Source organism: Pseudorasbora parva, chromosome 5, assembly GCF_024679245.1.
Source record: "Pseudorasbora parva isolate DD20220531a chromosome 5, ASM2467924v1, whole genome shotgun sequence".
In the NCBI taxonomy this organism is placed as follows: Eukaryota; Metazoa; Chordata; class Actinopteri; order Cypriniformes; family Gobionidae; genus Pseudorasbora; species Pseudorasbora parva.
Window position 1 is genome coordinate 18529121 of NC_090176.1, and position 20206 is coordinate 18549326.

General features: G+C 37.8%; 1 protein-coding gene across 7 annotated transcripts; it reads right to left on the minus strand.

The window, feature by feature from the left end:
- Positions 1 to 80: 80 nt before the first annotated feature.
- Positions 81 to 19572, minus strand: naxd (NAD(P)HX dehydratase). Of its 7 annotated transcripts, none has more exons than XM_067443422.1 (11): positions 19482 to 19572; positions 17274 to 17726; positions 16128 to 16266; positions 15709 to 15754; positions 12478 to 12566; positions 12171 to 12279; positions 8145 to 8195; positions 7750 to 7854; positions 4955 to 5075; positions 4745 to 4865; positions 81 to 787 (listed from the first exon to the last, which is right to left on the minus strand). In XM_067443422.1, exons 2-11 carry the CDS (start codon positions 17629 to 17631, stop codon positions 637 to 639), a joined length of 1290 nt encoding a protein of 429 aa, XP_067299523.1. In that variant the 5' UTR covers positions 17632 to 17726; positions 19482 to 19572; the 3' UTR covers positions 81 to 636. The 7 variants fall into 7 exon arrangements, with proteins under 7 accessions (XP_067299523.1, XP_067299522.1, XP_067299521.1 ...); XM_067443421.1 differs by lacking the exon at positions 19482 to 19572 and adding an exon at positions 19139 to 19475; XM_067443420.1 differs by lacking the exon at positions 19482 to 19572 and adding an exon at positions 19009 to 19146.
- Positions 19573 to 20206: the final 634 nt, after the last annotated feature.

Consider the following 20206-nt stretch of genomic DNA (forward strand, 5'->3'; position numbering starts at 1 on the left):
ATTGAACCAACCAAAAACTAAATCACATCTAGACACATTCATTATTCACAGAGGGAATACAAAAGATAAACAGTTATAAGTAAAACTTTCATGTTAGTTTAATATGTAGAATAACAAACTATAGCCAAAAGTGACAGCCACTTTCAATTATTTGTAATTTGACCCACATACTAAATAGGGATTGTGAGTTATTGACAGAAAACAAGGCGTTAAACAGCTTATCGTAAGGAGAACATCCACTATAAAAGGTTATTTTTTGAATACTTGAAAGTTAACATTTTTCAAGCAAACCAAATTAAATTGCAGCTGGGAGTAAGACAGCAATCCATTCATAGAGGGACAGTGTTATCATATACAAATCTAAACACTTGCAAACACATCTATAGACATACACGTTTAAAAAAAAAAAATGTACAAAAAAAAAGTGTTTGGATGTTTATGGAGGGCCACCACACAGATATGAAAGTGGACACGTTGTTGATACTGTATTGCAGAACTACAAGAGGCACTTTAAAATAAAAAGGAAAAGAACATGGATGCTCAACAATGTACTTCATGTTTATTTAGTAGCGTTGAGATGCAGACCTTTAGTCTTTATAATGACCATGAAATGATGAATAGGATTAAACACACAGTTTAGCTTTCAAACAACTTTTTGAAAGCGCTGCTTATCTCCTGGATCATGTCAGAGGTGGTGGTTGATCTGCTGTGTTTGTGGAAGGCCTGGCGATTACATTGCCTTGTTAGAGTCGTAGCACCGAATGCAGCTACCAGCGAGGGATTCATGCTGTGAAAAAAAGAGAAACATTTACTATTAAAGAAGCCATATGACCTTTTACCAAGTGTTGATTTTGTTTTTGAGTTCTACTAGAATAGGTTAACAGTCATCCTTCCCTCGGACTGTAACAAATCCTTCCCTCATGGGTCAAATTGACCTGACGCCCTAAAATTAGTCCAGAAAGCTTTTTTTTTTGTGGAGATTTTATTTCCCTTTAAAATTACTAGATTTTGTCAATCAATAAATATTTTATTAAACCACAGTCTTCACATTTTTACAACTTAAATTCAAAATAACTCCCAATTTAATGCTTAACTCTTTTAAAGGTGGGGCAAGCGATATTTGAAAAAAAATGTTTAAAAGCTTGTTGGACGACAACAATCAGCATTATGGGGGTGTATGACAGTGGAGAAGAGAAAAAAGAAGTCATTCATTTTCAATGGGAGCCGAGCGGCGAGCTCCGGCAAGAGCGGCACGTCTTGAACGATTTGGGCGTCGATGAGTTGAAATCAGCTCAACTTTATGGTAATGAAAATGTAGAAGTGCTGCGCTTGAGAGAAATCCAGAGAACGCAGGCATATAAACTTTGGTTCCGACGACATTAGTTCCCAAAATGTAAGAGAAATGTATCATTGCTGTGTGGGTTTCTCTATCGTTTATGACAAGATCATTCATAGTGATGTGTAATTTGTTAAGAGGTCGCGCAACACTATTTTATAGGCGCTAGAACGCTCGTTGTTCAGCGGGTATGCAATTCATTCTTACTTTCACATTTAAACAGTTTCATGAGGTTAACTTAAACCCTACTTGTGGTCAGTCTATCCATCAACACGCTTGTTTGATTTGCGGCCTCTTTAAATAGTTTAAAAAAATAATAAACATTCAATCTATGTCAGAGCAGCAGTGCGTCCACAAAGCTTTCTACAGCGTCGTTTGTAGGGCGGCAAGAGCGAATTTTGACGCTCTCGCCGGCCGGTGTGAACGCACGGTAAGGTCTGAAGAGACAATCATACAGGAAAGAATAGCCTACTATTGTCTTTTACTGTACATGATAATTCATATTAAGAAATTAACTGAAATTACATTTATTACAAAATGATTTCAAATGCACATGCAAACAATTTTTAATTTCTAGTCATGCATTTTATCATTGTGGATTTCCTAAAAATAGAATGCAAAAAAAAAAAAAAAAAAATTCTCGTCTCGTTCTCGTGAACCCGATCTCGTGTCTCGTCTCGTGAGACAAGCATTTCGTCACACCCCTACTTGCTTGTATTTATTATTGTGTACTTGTTATTTTTTGTGCTTTGTCGTTCATTCATCTTCTTCACTTTGTTTGTCATGAAACAAATATTTTTGTTGTGCTTCTGTTATAATAAACAGACATCCACTCTCAGCTAGTGAGTTGTTCAGGCTGATGAAAGCTTGAGAATGCGGTGTTTACTGTTTAACGTCCTTGTTAGTGCCCCCACCTTGCATGCCAGAGATAGGGGTTTGAGGCCATTCCCGTTAGGAGTGGAGAGTGCGCTTTAGAGGTGGAGCAATGCAGAAAGGGATGTGTTTGTTTGGGTAGATTTCTAATATCAACAATGTTCAGCAATGACTTAGAAATTACACTTAGGCCGCCTACACACTGGCTGTGTGGCTTAAGCGTTTCAGCTGTGTGGCATGTCCCTTTTTATTTCAGCTCCCATGTTAACAGGTTAGAGCTTGCACAATGCCTGCGCGACAGGCTGTAAATACATGCATGCTAGAAATAGAACTGACACCTACTTTTCACGCTATACACAAGAGAGTTGGAATAATTTCCAGACAAAAAAAAAAAAGAAAAAAAAAGAAAGAAAAAAAGGTCTGACATTTTGACACAAATACACATGAATAAATTACATTTTGATGTTTGAAAGTCTCTAGGGTGACAAAAATAATTATTGATTTTCAAATATTGCACCTGTCAATACAGAAAGAAATAGGCTACAGAATATTTTGCCGTAAATACTGCCGACATTGTCTTTGCTGTATCAGTAGGCTATATAGTTATGTTTAACAAAGTATATGCCTTTCCTGCATGTCACCTAGCAGCAGCAGCGCCATTTCAGACATTTCTGGTGTGCAGAGTGATTCAGCTCAGAATCTCTTCCATTGGGTGTCTTTGCTGACCTCTTGTGGAAAAAGATAACATGATATTTCATGACTCTTGCCACTAGATGGCCTTATAGCTCTATATTGAGCAAACGAGCTGTTCTGATGGTCCCTAAAGTCAGTTTCTCTGCAACATGCCTTCAGATTAAGGCTGGGCGATATTGCAAAAAACAAAACAAAAAAACAATTCTAATTCGTTAATTGGTCTGATAAAATTGAGATCTTTTTTTATGTTAAACTAGTTACCTAAAAACAACTACAATATGATTCTCTTTATTAACCATCTGGTTAAAAATGTCATATGCCAAGTGCACTCATCTAAAGGTGATCAACATGGTTTAAATGTAAAACAAAATAACATTTAATATATATCTGCAGAAAATATGCAGAAAATGTGAAGGATAATATTGTACAAACATTCCTTAAAGGGGTCATATAATGGTACATGCACTTTTACAAGTTGATTATACATCAATGTGTGTTGGTAGTGACTGTACACAACCATTAATGATAAAAATCCATTAAGTGTTTTTTTTTTTTTTTTTTTTAAATCTCCTTATATGTTTTAACCGGTCTGAAATCAAGCCGTTCGATGTGTGATGTCACACGTTCGGACACCCCTCCACGACTTCCCTGAGCGAGGTCCTATGGAGAGCGCAAGCTGTCCGCCATTGTGGATACCTGAAGCAGAATGGCGTCTAAGCGATTGTAGTGTTCTGTTCTTGGGTGTAATAATGAACACAGCAGTCATTTTGATGTTGATATATCTGATATATCGAATGATACGGTTGAACTTGCACAGATGTGTCCTGAGAGACTCGCGTTGTCAAACTTTCTCCTGTTGTCGAAGCAATGCTTCACACTCAAAGCCCCCAAAGAACAGCGGGGCGGGGTGAGAAAAGCTCATTAGCATAAATGGCACATGCACAGAAACGGGTTGCTGAAAAAACCTGTTTTTCACCAGGTTAAATGAGTGATTTCTTAGAATACTAAATAGAATTTTGAATTAAAGTATATTACAAAGTTTTAATTTAGACACAAAATAATCATCCTAAAGATCCTATATGCTCAGAATTAATATAATAAAAGTAAAGTGCAAAATATTTCTTAGCCAAAAAGTAATAGCAATAAATAACACCAGTAATAGGCTATTAATAGCAAATGCTTTGTAAAAACTAAAAATAAATCACCTTTCAGCCTGTCACCATCATGCAAACATGCGGTAGTAGCTCTTTACAGGTTTTTCCATTTGAGCTATTTTTCTTGAATTATATGATGTCATTACACTGCTGTCTTGCCGCCAGCCAATCGCTGCATTGCTGATCATGGTTGAGTATCGATGGATCTGCCTTCTTCATGAACACAAGAATGCGCAGTAATCTTAGATAACTTAACCCAGACATTTCAAATGAATTTGTGGATTAAATTAAAGAACCAAATTAGCGAGAGATCAGTAATCATGATAAGAAGATCTGGGATCTGTCAAATCATCTCAGATGTATTAAGCGAGGTACAAAGAACGGACCAAAGCCTTTTTTGTGTATGCTTTGGGTGGGAATTATTGAAATAAGGAATATTGTGACGTTTGTTTCCGGATGAAAACTCAAGACTGCAATAAAAACAGTGCTTACTGGTATAGAGAATGACTTCCTTTGGAGTGACTTTGTGCTTTGTAACTTTGCAAACCATTTTCATGCTCAAACAGCAACATTTTACATTAAAGAAAGCTGAAAATGTATTAAAAAAAAACAAAAACATAATTGGTCCTTTTTAAAACTCAAAGCAATATTCAATGGCACACCAATTAGCTTCTGAAGACAGCCCTACCCTTTAGTGAGATCTGAAGGTGAGCTGAATGCCCAATGGGCAAAGACTCCTAAGGAGCCAGACAGCAGATCTCCCTGTCCTCCGCAGCGCCGCCCACTGCCCTCTTGATTACAGGTCAGCACTGAAAGCAAGTAAAAATACAACATGTTAGAGAAAGAAAGTGGTGCACTAAAACCTTATAAGGTCTAAATATTTCAAAATGCCACTAACTGTTCTTTCCATCGGTAATGATGTCCTCTTCCCCCTTTAAAACCATAGTGAGATTGCCCAAGGCGATGCTCAGTTGCTGAGCACTTCTCTTGTGGTCGGTGCTGTCCAGGGGCTCATGATGCTGAAAATCAAAGCTCGATTTAGCATGTATACTGCAACTGTATGCATTAGATCTCTGTAAAGGTCCCAATATACTCTGGGCAAAGTCATTTTTTTTTCTTCACTCAAAGGGTTAGTTCACCCAAAATTAAAAATTCCATTATTCATTACTCACCCTCATGTCATTCCAAACCTGTAAGACCTTTGGTCAACTTCAAGCACAAATTAAGATATTTTTGATGAAATCCTAGCCTGGGAAAACAACTTCCGGCAAATTTAGATTTGCTCTGCGAGTAGTCTGGCAAAGAGCTTATTCAAACCCATTTCCAATTTCTCGGAATTGCGGCACCAATCAGAAATGTTGGGGCAGGCTTTACACGATGACGACAGCGCAGCGACTAATAATAATCACTCGTTCGAATCAGCTAACGTGTCGGTTTTATGCGATTTAAACTTTTCCTTTTCGTTAAAACCCGAGCAAAGAACACTCGGCTACCAGATGTGGACTCTCCTCTACTTTGAAGAGGAGGATGGGGAGTTTGATCATGTGCTAACATCACACAGCAGCTCTGTATCTTTCTGTGCTTATTTCCTCAGACTAGATCAAAATAATAAATAACTAGGATAACTATGTTTTAGTCTGAAAATGTGACAACACATCTGAAATGACTGAATTTGAATAAAGTTTGTGATAGAATTTTCCAAAGACTTTTCCAAAGAATTCTTTTTAAAGAATTTTCCAAAAAAATCAGTATTATTTTATTTTCAAAATATTGCAAATCGTGTTCTAATCACAATACAAATGCTTTACAAAGGGGGCCAATGAGATCAGAGCTTGGCGTTTTCTGTTTGACCATCAAGCCGAGATGTTTCAGTTGGTCTGAGATGCTATTAGGTTTTCCAAAATGTTTATGGAGGGGTGGCGGACACCAGCTAATCATATTTCTTTTACAACGACAGCAAAAGTCGTCAGAAGCCATTGCAACATCCTCAAAATCACGAACAGAGATTTGCTGTCTCAGATGTTTCTCGGTCGCTCTGCATAAGCTACATCATCTTCCGTTTGAAGTGATTTGTCTATGAAGCTTTGTCAAGACCATAACTCAGATACTACTGAGAATGGTCTGGTTTTAACCAGGCTAATGAAATCCAAGAGCTCTCTGAATTCTGTCCCCAAATAGATTCCAACACAACAATCACTTTTAAGGCCCAGAAAGGTAGTAAAGACATCGTTAAAACAGTCCATGTGACTGCAATGGTTCAACCTTAACGTTATGAAGCGAAGAAATGAGTGCAAAAAACATTCTCCGACACAATTCATGCAAGCTGTGTGAATAAGCCAACGTGAGAGTTACAGGCAAAGAAGACATTCCTGAATTAAGTCGTTATTTTTTTTGTCTTTATGCACAAAAAGTATCCTCGTCGCTTCATAACATTAAGGTTGAACCACTGTAGTCACATGGACTATTTAAACGATCTCTTTACTACCTTTCTGGACCTTAAAAGTTGTTGTTGTGTGTCTGTGTGGTCAGAGAACTCTTGAATTTCATCAAAAATCTCTTTATTTGTGTTTCTGAAGATGAACAAAGGTCTTCCGGGTTTGGAATGACATGAGGGTGAGTAATAAATGACAGAATTTTCCGAATTTTTGGGTGAACTAATCTTTTAAGAGTAAAAATAAGTTTGAAATACATGACCAGTGGTATACTGTTATTGAACCCCTTGATGCCGCCCACACGGCATTTAGATGTTAATGTGCTGCACACTTTTCTTTCAACAATAACCAAACCAAGCAGCTTCACAGTATTAAACAGAAAAAGTGTCACTTTCAATTGGAATTGCAACTTCATGTTCTTCTTCAATATATATATATATATTTTTTTTACTTGTAAAGCACTTTGAAATGCATTTCATGCAAAGCCAAATGGTAGTTTGAAGGTGTTTACCAGACAGAGCAAATTTTTCCTGGAAGGTTCGCTTTGGCAAACTGTTTGCAAACTGTAGAAACAAACTAAAATTTACTTCATTTAGGCTTGATTTTGTTTGAAATTACATTATGCCAGTTTGTTCGATTTTGCTTTAAGTATATCGGGGCCTTTATGATTTTCTATTCCCTTGCGCATTTGCTGAAGGAACAAACTTCATAACGTAAATATAAAACATATCACTCAAGAATATGTACTGAGGCTGCACATGCCTACTACAATAAAAACATAAAACCAGAAACAGAACCTTTCAGAACAGGACTGAGTGCGCGTGCCCACTAAACGACCCTCAAAACCAAAACAGATTTTTGTTTGAAATTATATTATGCCAGTTTGTTCAATTTTGCTTTAAGTATTTTATGATTGTCTATATCCATGTTCTAGGATGGGTTCTTAACCATTTTGGATTCACCTCTTGTCTAAGACAATATTTGAAGGCCCTCTTATCTATGCTGATATGTACCTCTGGTACAACTTTTGTAATTAAAATGAATTAACTAAAAATATAATGTCAACTTAAAGTTGCATATTACTATTTTTGGTGATTAGGTTAATGCAACTACATTTAAATAATTTTAAGACTTAGTTGGATTATGGGGGCCCCAATGTCTGAGAAGAATGTCAATATCAGATTCAAACAGAGAATTAGATATTACATAGAAATAAAACTTGTGCAGCTACATCAAGTGTGTTAACATATGAAACTCTCACCATGGCCTCATACAGACGAGTAAACTCCATAAAGTTGGGTGTGAGGATTCCTCTCTGATATCCTTGAATGACCGATGGTTCTTTTGCCACTAACCAAAGACCATCCTGTAAAATATATACATAAATAATAATAAAAAAGTGACTATTTTATTGAGCACATCCAGCAAATAATCACCATGTCTGCTAAATCAGTGAAGCACTGATGCCATTTTTTTCTGGACTAGCAGTTTTAGATCATGCAATATGCATTAATACTGTAATTTTTGAAAGCCATGCCAGAGTTATTATCTCTGACCCAGTTCTCCTAATGTATTAGGGACACCAAATCTATTAGCTTTTGCCAACATGACCAGTATGAAAGCTTATTGATCAGTGTTAGCGAAAACAGTACTCACAGCATCAATGATGATTGGTATTCCTCTGAGTTTTGACCTCTCAATAATCTCCTAAAAAGAAACATGGAGCCAAACGTAAATTATATTAAACCAACATAAACATAAATGAGAATATGAGGTTAGCAAGCTCTCTAAAAATACACTTTTCACAATCTTAATTTACACTAGCAGTCAAAAGTGTGTATCATCTGATCATTTAATTACTCCATTAAATCTGACAAACAAATCTTGAGTTTTCTGTGAAGCAATGTGCAAAAAAAAAATGTTTGGCTGGGTTTTGTTTGTGGTTTAGAAATCAGTTCATGGTTTCAATATTTTATTTGCATTAATGAACACAATGAAAATAGTTCTGTGACTGGACAAAAGTTAAATGCTTGATTTGCGTATTACTGTATGGGCATTTGGGCAATGTTATGACATTATGAGACATTTGGATGTGTGGTTTAGGTGTTCTTTGCAGTTCTTTCATTTGAGAGCAGTGGCACCAGCTGGAGCTTAATATTTATATAAACCATAAAAATACTATTGTTTGGCAGTGCAGTCACTAATAATATTACATGTTTGGCTGGGCTTGAATATATGCAGATAAAATGTACTTTTATTAACAACAGTAATGTGCAAAAATCTTATTTTTTTTTATAGGGAAAAATGTTATTTTCTACTCTTATTAAATGTATCATTGTTCTTCTATAGTATCACACTGAACTGATAGCTTAAGTGATAATAAAATGAGCACTCTTGTTTTCTGTGTAATTCAGTCACAACTCAATGAAAAGATTTTGTTTTTGCTGAGACTTCCTACTTTTTTCCATATATTAGCAAAGGGGAATGGAAATGGCTAATAAGTCAAATATGTACTACTCTGATGCCAACTACCAGTTATAATGTAATTTCATGTCTTTTTTAAAAATAAAAGTGCTTGTTTGCCACAAAGGGTTAGTTTTCCTAGTCTTTGCAGCTCAAACTTTGTTTCATTAGCCATTTGATGATTCACATATGCAACAGAAATTGCAGCTCTTATCAGTTGGGTGATGCAGTGGTAACACTAGTGTGACCTCAGGGTTTCCCACACATAGACTAATTTGTGGTGGCCCGCCACAGAATTAACACCAGCCGCCACATATTGCGTTTCATTATTCATTTTTTAAGAGTTAATACAATGAACATTTTTGAGAATCGACAACCTTTAACTTATTATTAAAAGATTTTGTATGCATATTGGGTAATTGTGTGTTTTATTTGTGATGACGCAGTGAAACATGCCGAATTGTGATATTTTCATGATTTATAAAACAGTTTATGTGGTTCAGATATAATATTTTGAGTTTCTATTTATTAAACTAATTTCCTTCATTGTATCAACTCAAGTGTGGTCCTGGTTAAGACAATCTCCTGAACACCAAACTGAATGTCAGAATTGGAAAGAAAGGTGATTCAAGCAATTTTGAGCGTGGCATGGTTGTTTGTGCCAGACGGGCCGGTCTGAGTATTTCACAATCTGCTCAGTTACTGGGATTTTCACACACAACCATTTCTAGGGTTTACAAAGAATGGTGTGAAAAGGGAAAAACATCCAGTATGCGGCAGTCCTGTGGGCGAAAATGCCTTGTTGATGCTAGAGGTCAGAGGAGAATGGGCCGACTGATTCAAGCTAATAGAAGAACAACTTTAACTGAAATAACCACTCGTTATAACCGAGGTATGCAGCAAAGCATTTGTGAAGCCACAACATGCTCAAACTTGAGGCGGATGGGCTACAACAGCAGAAGACCCCACCGGGTACCACTCATCTCCACTACAAATAGGAAAAAGAGGCTACAACTTTACCCGAGGCTACAAAAGAATCTCGATTTCTGTTGAGACATTCAGATGGTAGAGTAAGAATTTGGCATAAACAGAATGAGAACATGGATCCATCATGCCTTGTTACCACTGTGCAGGCTGGTGGTGGTGGTGTAATGGTGTGGGGGATGTTTTCTTGGGACACGTTAGGCCCCTTAGTGCCAATTGGGCATTGTTTAAATGCTACGGACTACCTGAGCATTGTTTCTGACCATGTCCATCCCTTTATGACCACCATGTACCCATCCTCTGATGGCTACTTCCAGCATGATAATGCACCATGTCACAAAGCTTGAATTATTTCAAATTGGTTTCTTGAACAATGAGTTCACTGTACTAAAATGGCCCCCACAGTCACCAGATCTCAACCAAATAGAGCATCTTTGGGATGTGGTGGAACAGGAGCTTTGTGCCCTGGATGTGCATCCCACAAATCTCCATCAACTGCAAAATGCTATCCTATCAATATGGGCCAACATTTCTAAAGAATGTTTTCAGCACCTTGATCAATCAATGCCACGTAGAATTATGGCAGTTCTGAAGGCGAAAGGGGGTCAAACACAGTATTAGTTTGGTGTTCCTAATAATCCTTTAGTTGTGTATATGTATTAATGTATATATATTTAACAATAAATAAAACAAGCAGCTTTATGCACTTTAAACAAGATTCTATTCTGTGGCATTTCCTTCTTTATAATGACCATCGTCAATAGCACATTATCACAAATGTATCACAAAATGGACATGCTCTCATTTCATTTAAATGCAACTTGCGTCTCAGTTCTCTTTCATAGGTTCCCTTCGACGCTGCATAATGACGCATATGGGGTACGCCCCTGGGCGTGCCGATTGTCTGAAGCCCTTATAGAATCACACCAATTCATTGGCTGATGTCACAGCGCCACCCCTCTAGCTCATCACCTTTGAGCTATACTGGCACGCGCGCCATCTTCTCCCCAGATTTCTCTGCCTTCACGAAGCGGTAGCATCACTCACTTCGTACGATTTATCTGACCCTAAAAACCTGGATTTAAGCTTCTTTCTCCTTCATTACTTTGATGACCACGGATAGCGGAACTCTGAAGTATGATGGAGTTTCGTCGTTGCCCTCCACCATGTACTCGCTCCATTTTGAGCGATGACCCACACGGTAAATGTGTCAAACATGGGCCTCGCCCATGTGCTCAAGGCAGTTCAGGGCACGTCGAATTGCAAATATTGAGATAATCTCCTTCATTGAGAAAAACCCTCCATTCGAGGCTCTCTCTTTTTGAGAAGGAATCCTCCTTTTTCCCCACCGTGCACCCGAGATGGCCCAGGCCTCACTCGCATCCGCAGCCTGGGGTCCAGATGAAATTCCGCAATAGGGAAAGAGACGCTGCACACGCTGCCAAGCTCCCCGCACTGCTGACAGGCCATTTTGCTCGGCAGAGAAATCTGGGGAGAAGATGGCACACGCGCCAGTATAGCTCAAAGGTGATGAGCTAGAGGGGCGGCGCTGCGTCATCAGCCAATGAATTGGCGTGATTCTATAAGGGCTTCAGACAATCGGCACGCCCAGGGGCGTACCCCATAAGCGTCATTACACAGCGTCTCCTTCCTATTCAGAGAACATAGGTAACCTGAGACGTTGTTTCATTGATTGTATTGAAAATGAAATCAGAGGACTTAACTTTAACACTACTATAATATTGTTGTGATCATCTTGTCTGGAAGGTGATGACCATCCGCAATTAAGTTTCTCTCAGGACTTTTATAAAAACCAAAATATGAAAACACCTCAGTTTTGATTCAGCCCATCACTATACAAGTCGTTATTTTGTGTGTTTTTTGCACACAAAAACACTTCTCATCGCTTCATAAAATTATGGTAACACCACTGTAGTGAGATTGGCTTTGTAACAACGTCTTTAGGACCTTTATGGGTCTTGAGAGGAAATGGCATTGGTGTCAATAAAGGCTTTTCTGAGCCATCGGATTTCAACAAAAATATCTTCATTTGTGTAGCGATAATGAACAAAGGTCTTACAGGTGTCGAACGACATGAGGGTAAGTAATTAATGACAGGATTTTCACTTTTGGGTAAACTAAACCTTTAATGATTATGTGAGAATTGTTTAACCTTTACCAGTTTGAATGGAATAATTGAAGGAAGAGATGCCTTTAAAGCATAATTACTCTTGCCTTTGCGTTCTTCAGAAGCATATCCTCCCTCCCCAGACCTGGTCCCACAACCAGACTGTGAAGCCTGGGCAACCATTTCTCAATCTCCTCCACAGCATTGGGACTGTCTCTGGAGGAACACACAGCCAGAAACAGCACCACATAAGAACCAACATGATGAAATGTCTCTCAACATGACACACACAAATTTTTATATGGCACAATAGACTGAATCAAATATCCCTGGCTTCCGGGAAGAAAAAAAAAGAATCTTGTCTAAGAATCTTATCTTGGCCACAAGAGACATTGAATACAAGTTCCTGCTCACAGCACTGGGTGGACGATGAGTTCAGGACTGTAGGACTTGATGACTGGAGCGGCATCTTTGGTGCAGAACACATGAGACAGATCAGCTCCCTGGAAAACAGGCAGAAAGAGTTGAAGTTTAAAGGCCAGTGATGGAATAAAGCCGCTTTCACACAGAGATTTCAGAAAATACACTTATAATGTAACCTGGGATCATTTGATTTTGGTTTATTCACACTGCCAGTGATTTGCTGGAATCTTTGTTCACATGCTTTCACATTACACACATCCCGTAAAGACATTTGACATCAATGTGACATGTAATGTCTCTGCAATGTCTTAAGTTTGCTCATGATCTGCGATTTCCCTCTCAAGAAACCACACTCACATTTTTTTTCTTTCTGATTTGATCATAAACTAGTACACTGTGTGCAGTTTCAGTAAGCTAGTGAATGATCTCAGCTTTAGCATTATCACTATGACACACCCCTTTCAGCACTGGTCCTGCCTTTTGTTCACACAGGCCACTTCCCTATCTCGCGATGTGTTTGCGTTCACACAGAAGGAACTACAGCAACCATCATTCAAAAGTGGGCTTGGTAAAAGGATAAATTGATTTGATAAAAAATAATACGTAAAATATTATTACTAATACTTAATGTAACCGTTTTCTATTGTTATATGTTTTAAAATGTAATTTATTCCTGGGATCAAAGCTGAATTTTTCAGCATAATTTCCCATTTTCAGTGTCACAAGATCCTCAGAAATCATTCTAATATACTGCTCAAGAAACAATTCTTAATAATGTTGATTGTGCTGCTTAATAGTTTTGTGAAAACGCTTTGATAAGTCTATGTGGAAATTAAAGGTCTCGTTCTTCGCGTGTTTTCGAAGCCTTGATTGTGTTTACAGTGTGCAATATAACATGAGTTCATGTTTCGCGTGTAAAAAAACATTGTATTTTTCACACAATTTACTTATCTGTACAGCGCTGTTTTCTTTGTCCTAAAAACGGCCTGATGATTTCCTTGTGCTATGAAGTCCCTCCTTAAAAAACACGTTAGGAGTTCTGATTGGACCAGCGCTTACCGCGTTGTGATTGGACAGCAGCTTAGCGCACTTTGCCCAGAAAGGTCCCGCCTCTTACCATAATGGGGAGATGCAAGCGCTGAATGCACTCTTCTCCACGTGAGAGAGCAACAAAACCACGCCCCCTATTTTGCGTGCTCTTGTGGGCGGAGGGTTAGTCAACAAACGGTTCTAGTGACGTCATTCAAGCAAGGAAGTGCAGGGGTGTAGTCCAAACCGGCCGTTCGCTGTAGGCTTTGAAAGGGAACTTCTGTTAACCTGATAACCGTCACGAGGACGAGGACGCACTGAAGGTCTCTTTGTTTAAATTAGCTCAAAATTACTATCAGATGTAAGTAATTACCTTGACAAACTATACATCATTAAAAAGATCTAAGACTAAAGTTTAATTTTTTTACCTCTGTTTTATTCTCAAAGTCTTATAGTGACCGTAATGTGTTAATATGTTCCAGGAGTTATGAATATGATCTTGGGCGTCGCTACCTTTTGATTGTAATATGCGCGTCATTTGCTCCCATTCATAAAAAAATCCTCCTTGGTCGTCATGAAGACACTCGACAAAACAACTTCCCTCAGGGCTTTTACTTCAAAAGTGTGCAGATGTGGAGAAATATTGATAGATTCTCACACGTTTGAGTCAAATTTCTATACAGAGAAGTATTATTTATTCAATCTTTATCCAAAATCCGCGGATGTGTGATTATGAGAGCAGCTACTGTGATATGCTGTGTTTTCAATTCATTCTGGCAGCCGGAGGGCGCTGGAAAGCTGTACTACTGAAAATTCACCCCATGGGGAACACATGAAGAACAGACACACCATGTGACATTCAGGAAGTATCTGACATATGGACATATCCACACAGCTCCCTGGGATCGTCAGATCGCTATTTTATGCAGATAGACACGTTTTAAGACAATAAACACACAATCGCGGCAATATATGGTTGGTCTGTGTTCTTTATGCCATGTTGGGTGGTTTCATAATAGATGATATTTATAATGCAATGCTATTCCACATAGCTTTTAGCATTGTATATTTTCTGTCAGATTTTTTGACCCGAAGCTATATGAGATCACATATTGTTATATAAAACACTCTACATATAAAATATAAAGTGATATGAAGCAAGTTTTGAATAAAACATGATTTTAATCGTATAAATTGTTGTTTTGCTGGTGTGCTAAGCTAACATGCTAGCTTGCCCTAGATGCACCTGCCACTGAGTAAATACTTTATTTTTATGAACATTTTCTAAATGTAAAACTACTGAAATGCTTATTTGGACGAAATGCATTCAATAGAGTCTCAGTGAGGGTAAAGTGAGAGGTTTGATTTAGAAATGAGGTTTGAATAGAACAGTTTGAATAGAGAATCGTTAGTAATTATAATGCAGACAAAAGAATAATAATTGGAGCCATAACCAGTCCGCAGAAGTGTGAATGCCGGGGAGACAAACTGAATGGGGCAGTTTGCACCTCTAAACAATAGAGGCAATACAGCGACTGAAAGCTGAGAAGATGTGGCAATAAACATCAGTTGATATTTCAGCGATATCTCAAAATAAAATCACATGAAACGATCTTGTAAAACGTTTAATAAAATTCAGAGTTTTAGACTGATCATCTTCAGATCTGAAATATAACATGGTCAGACTTGTGGCTTTAGCTGTAGTGCATTTCTAGATTTCTCCAAGGCCCACTTCAATTTTATTTTCATAAAGATATATCATACAAATAAATTTCTAATAACTTTACAAAACTTTGAAGCTTATTATAGCTTTTTTTTATTATAAAAAATATTATCATTTTGACTTTACAGTAAACTGCCAGGTGTCTGCTTTCAAATGAGACCATAATTATGCTTTTAGTGCAAAGGATTCACAAACTGTATTTGTTTTAGTCTGAGTATACATTTCTTAGGATTTTTTCAAAATTTAGAAATCAGCTTAACAGGTTAAATAAAATATCTCGCTTGGCATTGAACTTTGAGCTTTATAATTTTACAGGTATTATTTATGCTCTAACAGCAACATTTCACACTGACTAAAGTTTGAAAGATGGAATCGCGAAGAACGGGACCTTTAAGCCAATTCTTTATCTCCATAAAGAATAAAGACAGATACAGATTAGAAAGACTACATAATTTGAACAGAATACTTACAACTTTCAAAGCTGAAATTGCTGCAAAGAAAGGTGCTCCTGTGTACCTAACAAGAAAAATACAAAGATGTAAGTTTCACCAAGCAAATATACATAGAGTAAACAGAGGAGCCTAAATACTATAACGCTCACAGAACATAACACCTCTTAATAATATTTGCAACAGAGAGTGCCTTGTGTGGTTGAAAGTGAAAAAGTGAGTTAGGCGTAAGCTCTAGAAATGAGCCAGTCCTCGCAAAAAGAGGTACAATGGGGATGAAATTGTAAAAAACAATAGTTATATTTTTTATATTGTAGAGCTCTCCTCCAAATATGTCAGTTTAGTTGACCATGAGTTAGCAGAACCCATTGAAGCTCCATCACAGCTGCCTAGCTAGTAATTTGGTAAGTGCATAGCCCTGAGAAAGATACGTCACTTACTCTTGACATCCTCCAATAATTCCAATGCGTCCATCCTGGCCCTTGTGTTTTTTGGATGTAAGTGGAGGAATTGTCTTTCTTACAAGAGGAATGATATTTTCCATTGATGCCGAGCCCAGAGAGAAAGAGCGCTCTATGACTGAAGGAGGAACACAATCAATCATTAGTTTTTTTAAATAATCATTAGTGTCATCACAAACCATAGTAGCTTTGTTCAGTTCCATGCATTGATACTATACTAGTTGACAGAGTTAATCAATTGAACAGGTTTGTTAAAACAACTGTTTAAATAAACTAATTTACCCAAAATAAAATCATGTTATTTTTTCAGCGTGTATCTTATTTTAAAAAGTTGTTGTTTTTCAGTGAAACACAAAAAAATATGAATTAAAGCAAGGCCATACAGCTTGTGCAAAATAATCTTTCAAAGCAACTTTAAACTTTTATTCACTAAAAATCTTCCCTTCCGTTTTAGCTCATAATTCTATATTTTACATATTGAATTTATAGTATTGTGTTCATATACGATACACCTGAGAACCAATGATGTTTTAGCATCAATGAAATCAAACCTACCAATATTTTTAAATTGGAGCATAAACAGATTATATTTCAAATGCTGGGGGATTATCAGTGAATACTAACTAAAATATTGGTACGTTCCACATAAAGCTATGGTATTGCTTTAGAAGACTTTCAATGTAGCGATATGGACCACTTTTATGATTGTTCTATGCTTGGAGCTTTTTCGCTCTCAATGTACCGTCATCATTGTATGGAAAATTTGATCATGTCCATTGCGTTTCAATTTTTAGTTTTTTTTTAGCTTCTTTAGTGTTTTTTTTTAATTAAACATTTCTAATTGTTCAGCTTTAAATATATATATATATATATATATATATATATATATATATATATATATATATATATATATATATATATATATAAACAACCGAATGAACGCAATGCTAACAAACTAAAACACTTGCGTCAAGATTCTTTAAAATGGATTATTTTGTGTTTCACAAAAAAAAAAAAAAAAGGTGTGGGGGGTTGCAGATTTTACAGCATTGGGTAAAATGCTGTTGTTGTTTTTTTATTTCATAACAAATGGAAATTGAAAATAAATGGCAACTCTAGACGAACATTGAGTGTCACCCTCTTCCATGAGCAGACCTGGGCCAGCTGGTTGGTTGTGGCTGGCAAACTCGGTCAAGGCAGGCGGATGGTTACGATTCCCAAAAGAGGGACGCGTGAGGGGTACGGTGGGGTTAGTCTGAGGTGGTATACAAGAAGGCTGCGGAGTGGCAGGCGGCGCAGGAGAGGACGTGCTGATGCCAGTGAAAATCTGGCCCAACATCTGTAGCATCTGCAACTCTCTGGAATGTTCCTCCTCCCTGCGCTTATCCTCAGCCTGAAGACGCTGCTCCTCAAGCCGGTAGAAGTTGTCTTCCGCTTCCATGCTCTGCTCCAAGAACTTCTCCATCAGCTTCTCCAGCGACATGTTCGCGAATCGCTTCTTGCTTCTCCGCGGCCTGCTCGACGAGGTTGCGGGTGGGTTGGACTTTGTTAGGTTGCTCTGTTTGGTTGGAAATGAACCTTTGAAAGAAGAACATGCAGATATTAACACGCACACACATATAGGAAGCTAGGCTGATTAGGCTAAAGATGGCAGATCATTGCTATCTGGCTAATCAGAATAAGTTGACATACTCATGCCTCCTACTGTCACCGGAATGGGGAAGGATGGATACTCAGTTTTGACTGGATGCTCCATAAAAGAGCATTCACCACTGCCATCCATGTGAGCCTCCTGTAAGAGTTCAGTACTCTCAGCATCTTCATCCATCGTTTCATCTCCCCCAACGGCGACACTATCAATATCCTGCCTCTCTACTAACGACCTATTGCTCAATATCCTCTCCATCTCGTCGTAGAATTTGCACATCTTGTGGTACTGCCCATTTTTCCTGGATCCCTCCTTCGCTTGGAAATACTGCCTCTTTAAGCTCTTAACCCGTATTCTGCATTGGTCTGGTGTCCTATCGAAGCCCAGTTCACACAAACGGTTCGCGACGTCTCGGTAAACGTGGCTATTCCTAAAGTTTCCGTCCAGCGCCGTCTGCACGTCGTGCTCACCCCAGATATTCAACAGCGCTCTGGTCTCCATGTCCGACCACAGGAAACCGCGCGTTGCATTCACTAACATGATGGTCGAAGCAACCAAGCACGAATCCAACTCGGTTTCGCATCGAACAGGCGGCGGCGATATCAAGGCCTTGTTTTGACGACGTCTCATGCAGTTTCCGAGCGCATAGCGACAAAGGCCTCCCCGAGATTAACTGATCTGGTTTATGCAAAGCTGCTTAGAACTTCGCCAGTGTTTACCGCGCCAACAACAGTGAGAACGTCACCACAACGTTGTGTACCACGTCATCGCAATCGTGCGCTCCACGACATGGCTCCGTGGTGAAAACAGTAAAATGGCTTTCAAAATGCTGTTTCCAAGAATACTTCAACAATTTCAATCTCAGCTTGTCGTGTTCAGTGTTTGAAAAGTGAGCTAAGCTTAAAAAAGACACTGAAAACAATATAAAGCGTGGTTCAAAAGTTCCAGTGTGAGGATATGCGACTCAATTAAAAAAGGACAACAAGCTGAATAATCTTACATTAATAAAACATTTGACACGTGGAATCCTTCGGAACATACTCAAATCATACTGGTTAACATAAATCAACAGGCTTTTCAAAAATTACAACAAAACAAAAAACTCGTGGATTTCACTCAAAACGTCGATACTTTAAATCATAATGAAAATGCATCCAATTAAAAGTAGCATTTGGCCTACACTATTATGTGGCACTTTCCTTTGGCATTTACCTTTATCATACAGCAACACTGCTGCAATCGCTATGGTTACAGTTACCACGCCGAGAAGTGAACAGATACGTCCATGCATTCCGCTCTCCTCAACCTACTCATAGTTTGGGAAACCAACCAACGATCTTACCAATTGCAAGAATTAGTGGCTGTTCAGAGAAAATGAAGGTGGCACGTTTGAGCAGATTCATCAAGTTCACGTGTACACAAACACTGTTCAGGAAGAGATTGGGAGCTGTGGAGCTTTGTACGGGGATTAGATGCAGTATCCAGTCAGATAACACAGGAACAAAGTTCAGTATTTATTCTAATTATGGATCTGTGTTGCACGACTTCACGCGATCAAAATTGTCCTCCCTCTATTATTATCATCAGACTTCCGCTGACGCTCTGCTTTGCCGCTTATACGTGATGACATAAGCAAAATTCAGTCCACATGCGACATGAAATAAACCCAAAACAATGGCACTCACTTTAGCGACGGCTGGTTACAATGATATTTTAAAACTGAAATAACAGCGATATTTATGTAGCACCGCCTTTACGGTTTACTTCCTGTGACGTTGGCACTGAAGTTAAATTTGCCCCGCCCACCAGTGTTAAGATGGGAAGTCTGACTCATGTAGGGAGAATCGGTTCTTTTGAACAGCTCTTTTTAAAGAACCGGTTACAAGAGTGATTCAAGTGATTTATTTACGCCATCACATGGTCCCTGGATCTAAGCGGATCTAAGTATGCTCTAAAATGTTTATTATTAGAACAATTTGTTACTTCTGTTGCCAAAAGTTTGGATAGTACATTAATGTAGATGTTACGCCACTATTTTGAAATCAGAAGTTCAGCAATACCTTAAGGCAATTTGAAAAACAAGAAAAATGTAAATATTTGTTTTATAATAGTTTATATATATATATATATATATATATATATATATATATATATATATATATATATATATATATATATATATATATATATATATATTCTTTGCATATTTATTTATTTATTGTTTAAATGACTTTATGTACCATCTGGCTATTGTTGCCTTGACTTAAAAGCTCTAATATGTTCAAATAAAGCCAATGTAGGGACATTAAATTGTTACGTTTTGTTAATTAGCACATTGTCTGTACTGTATGATCACTTGTCCCGGTTTATTATGTTACAATATATAATTAGCATTTTAATTAAACAATGA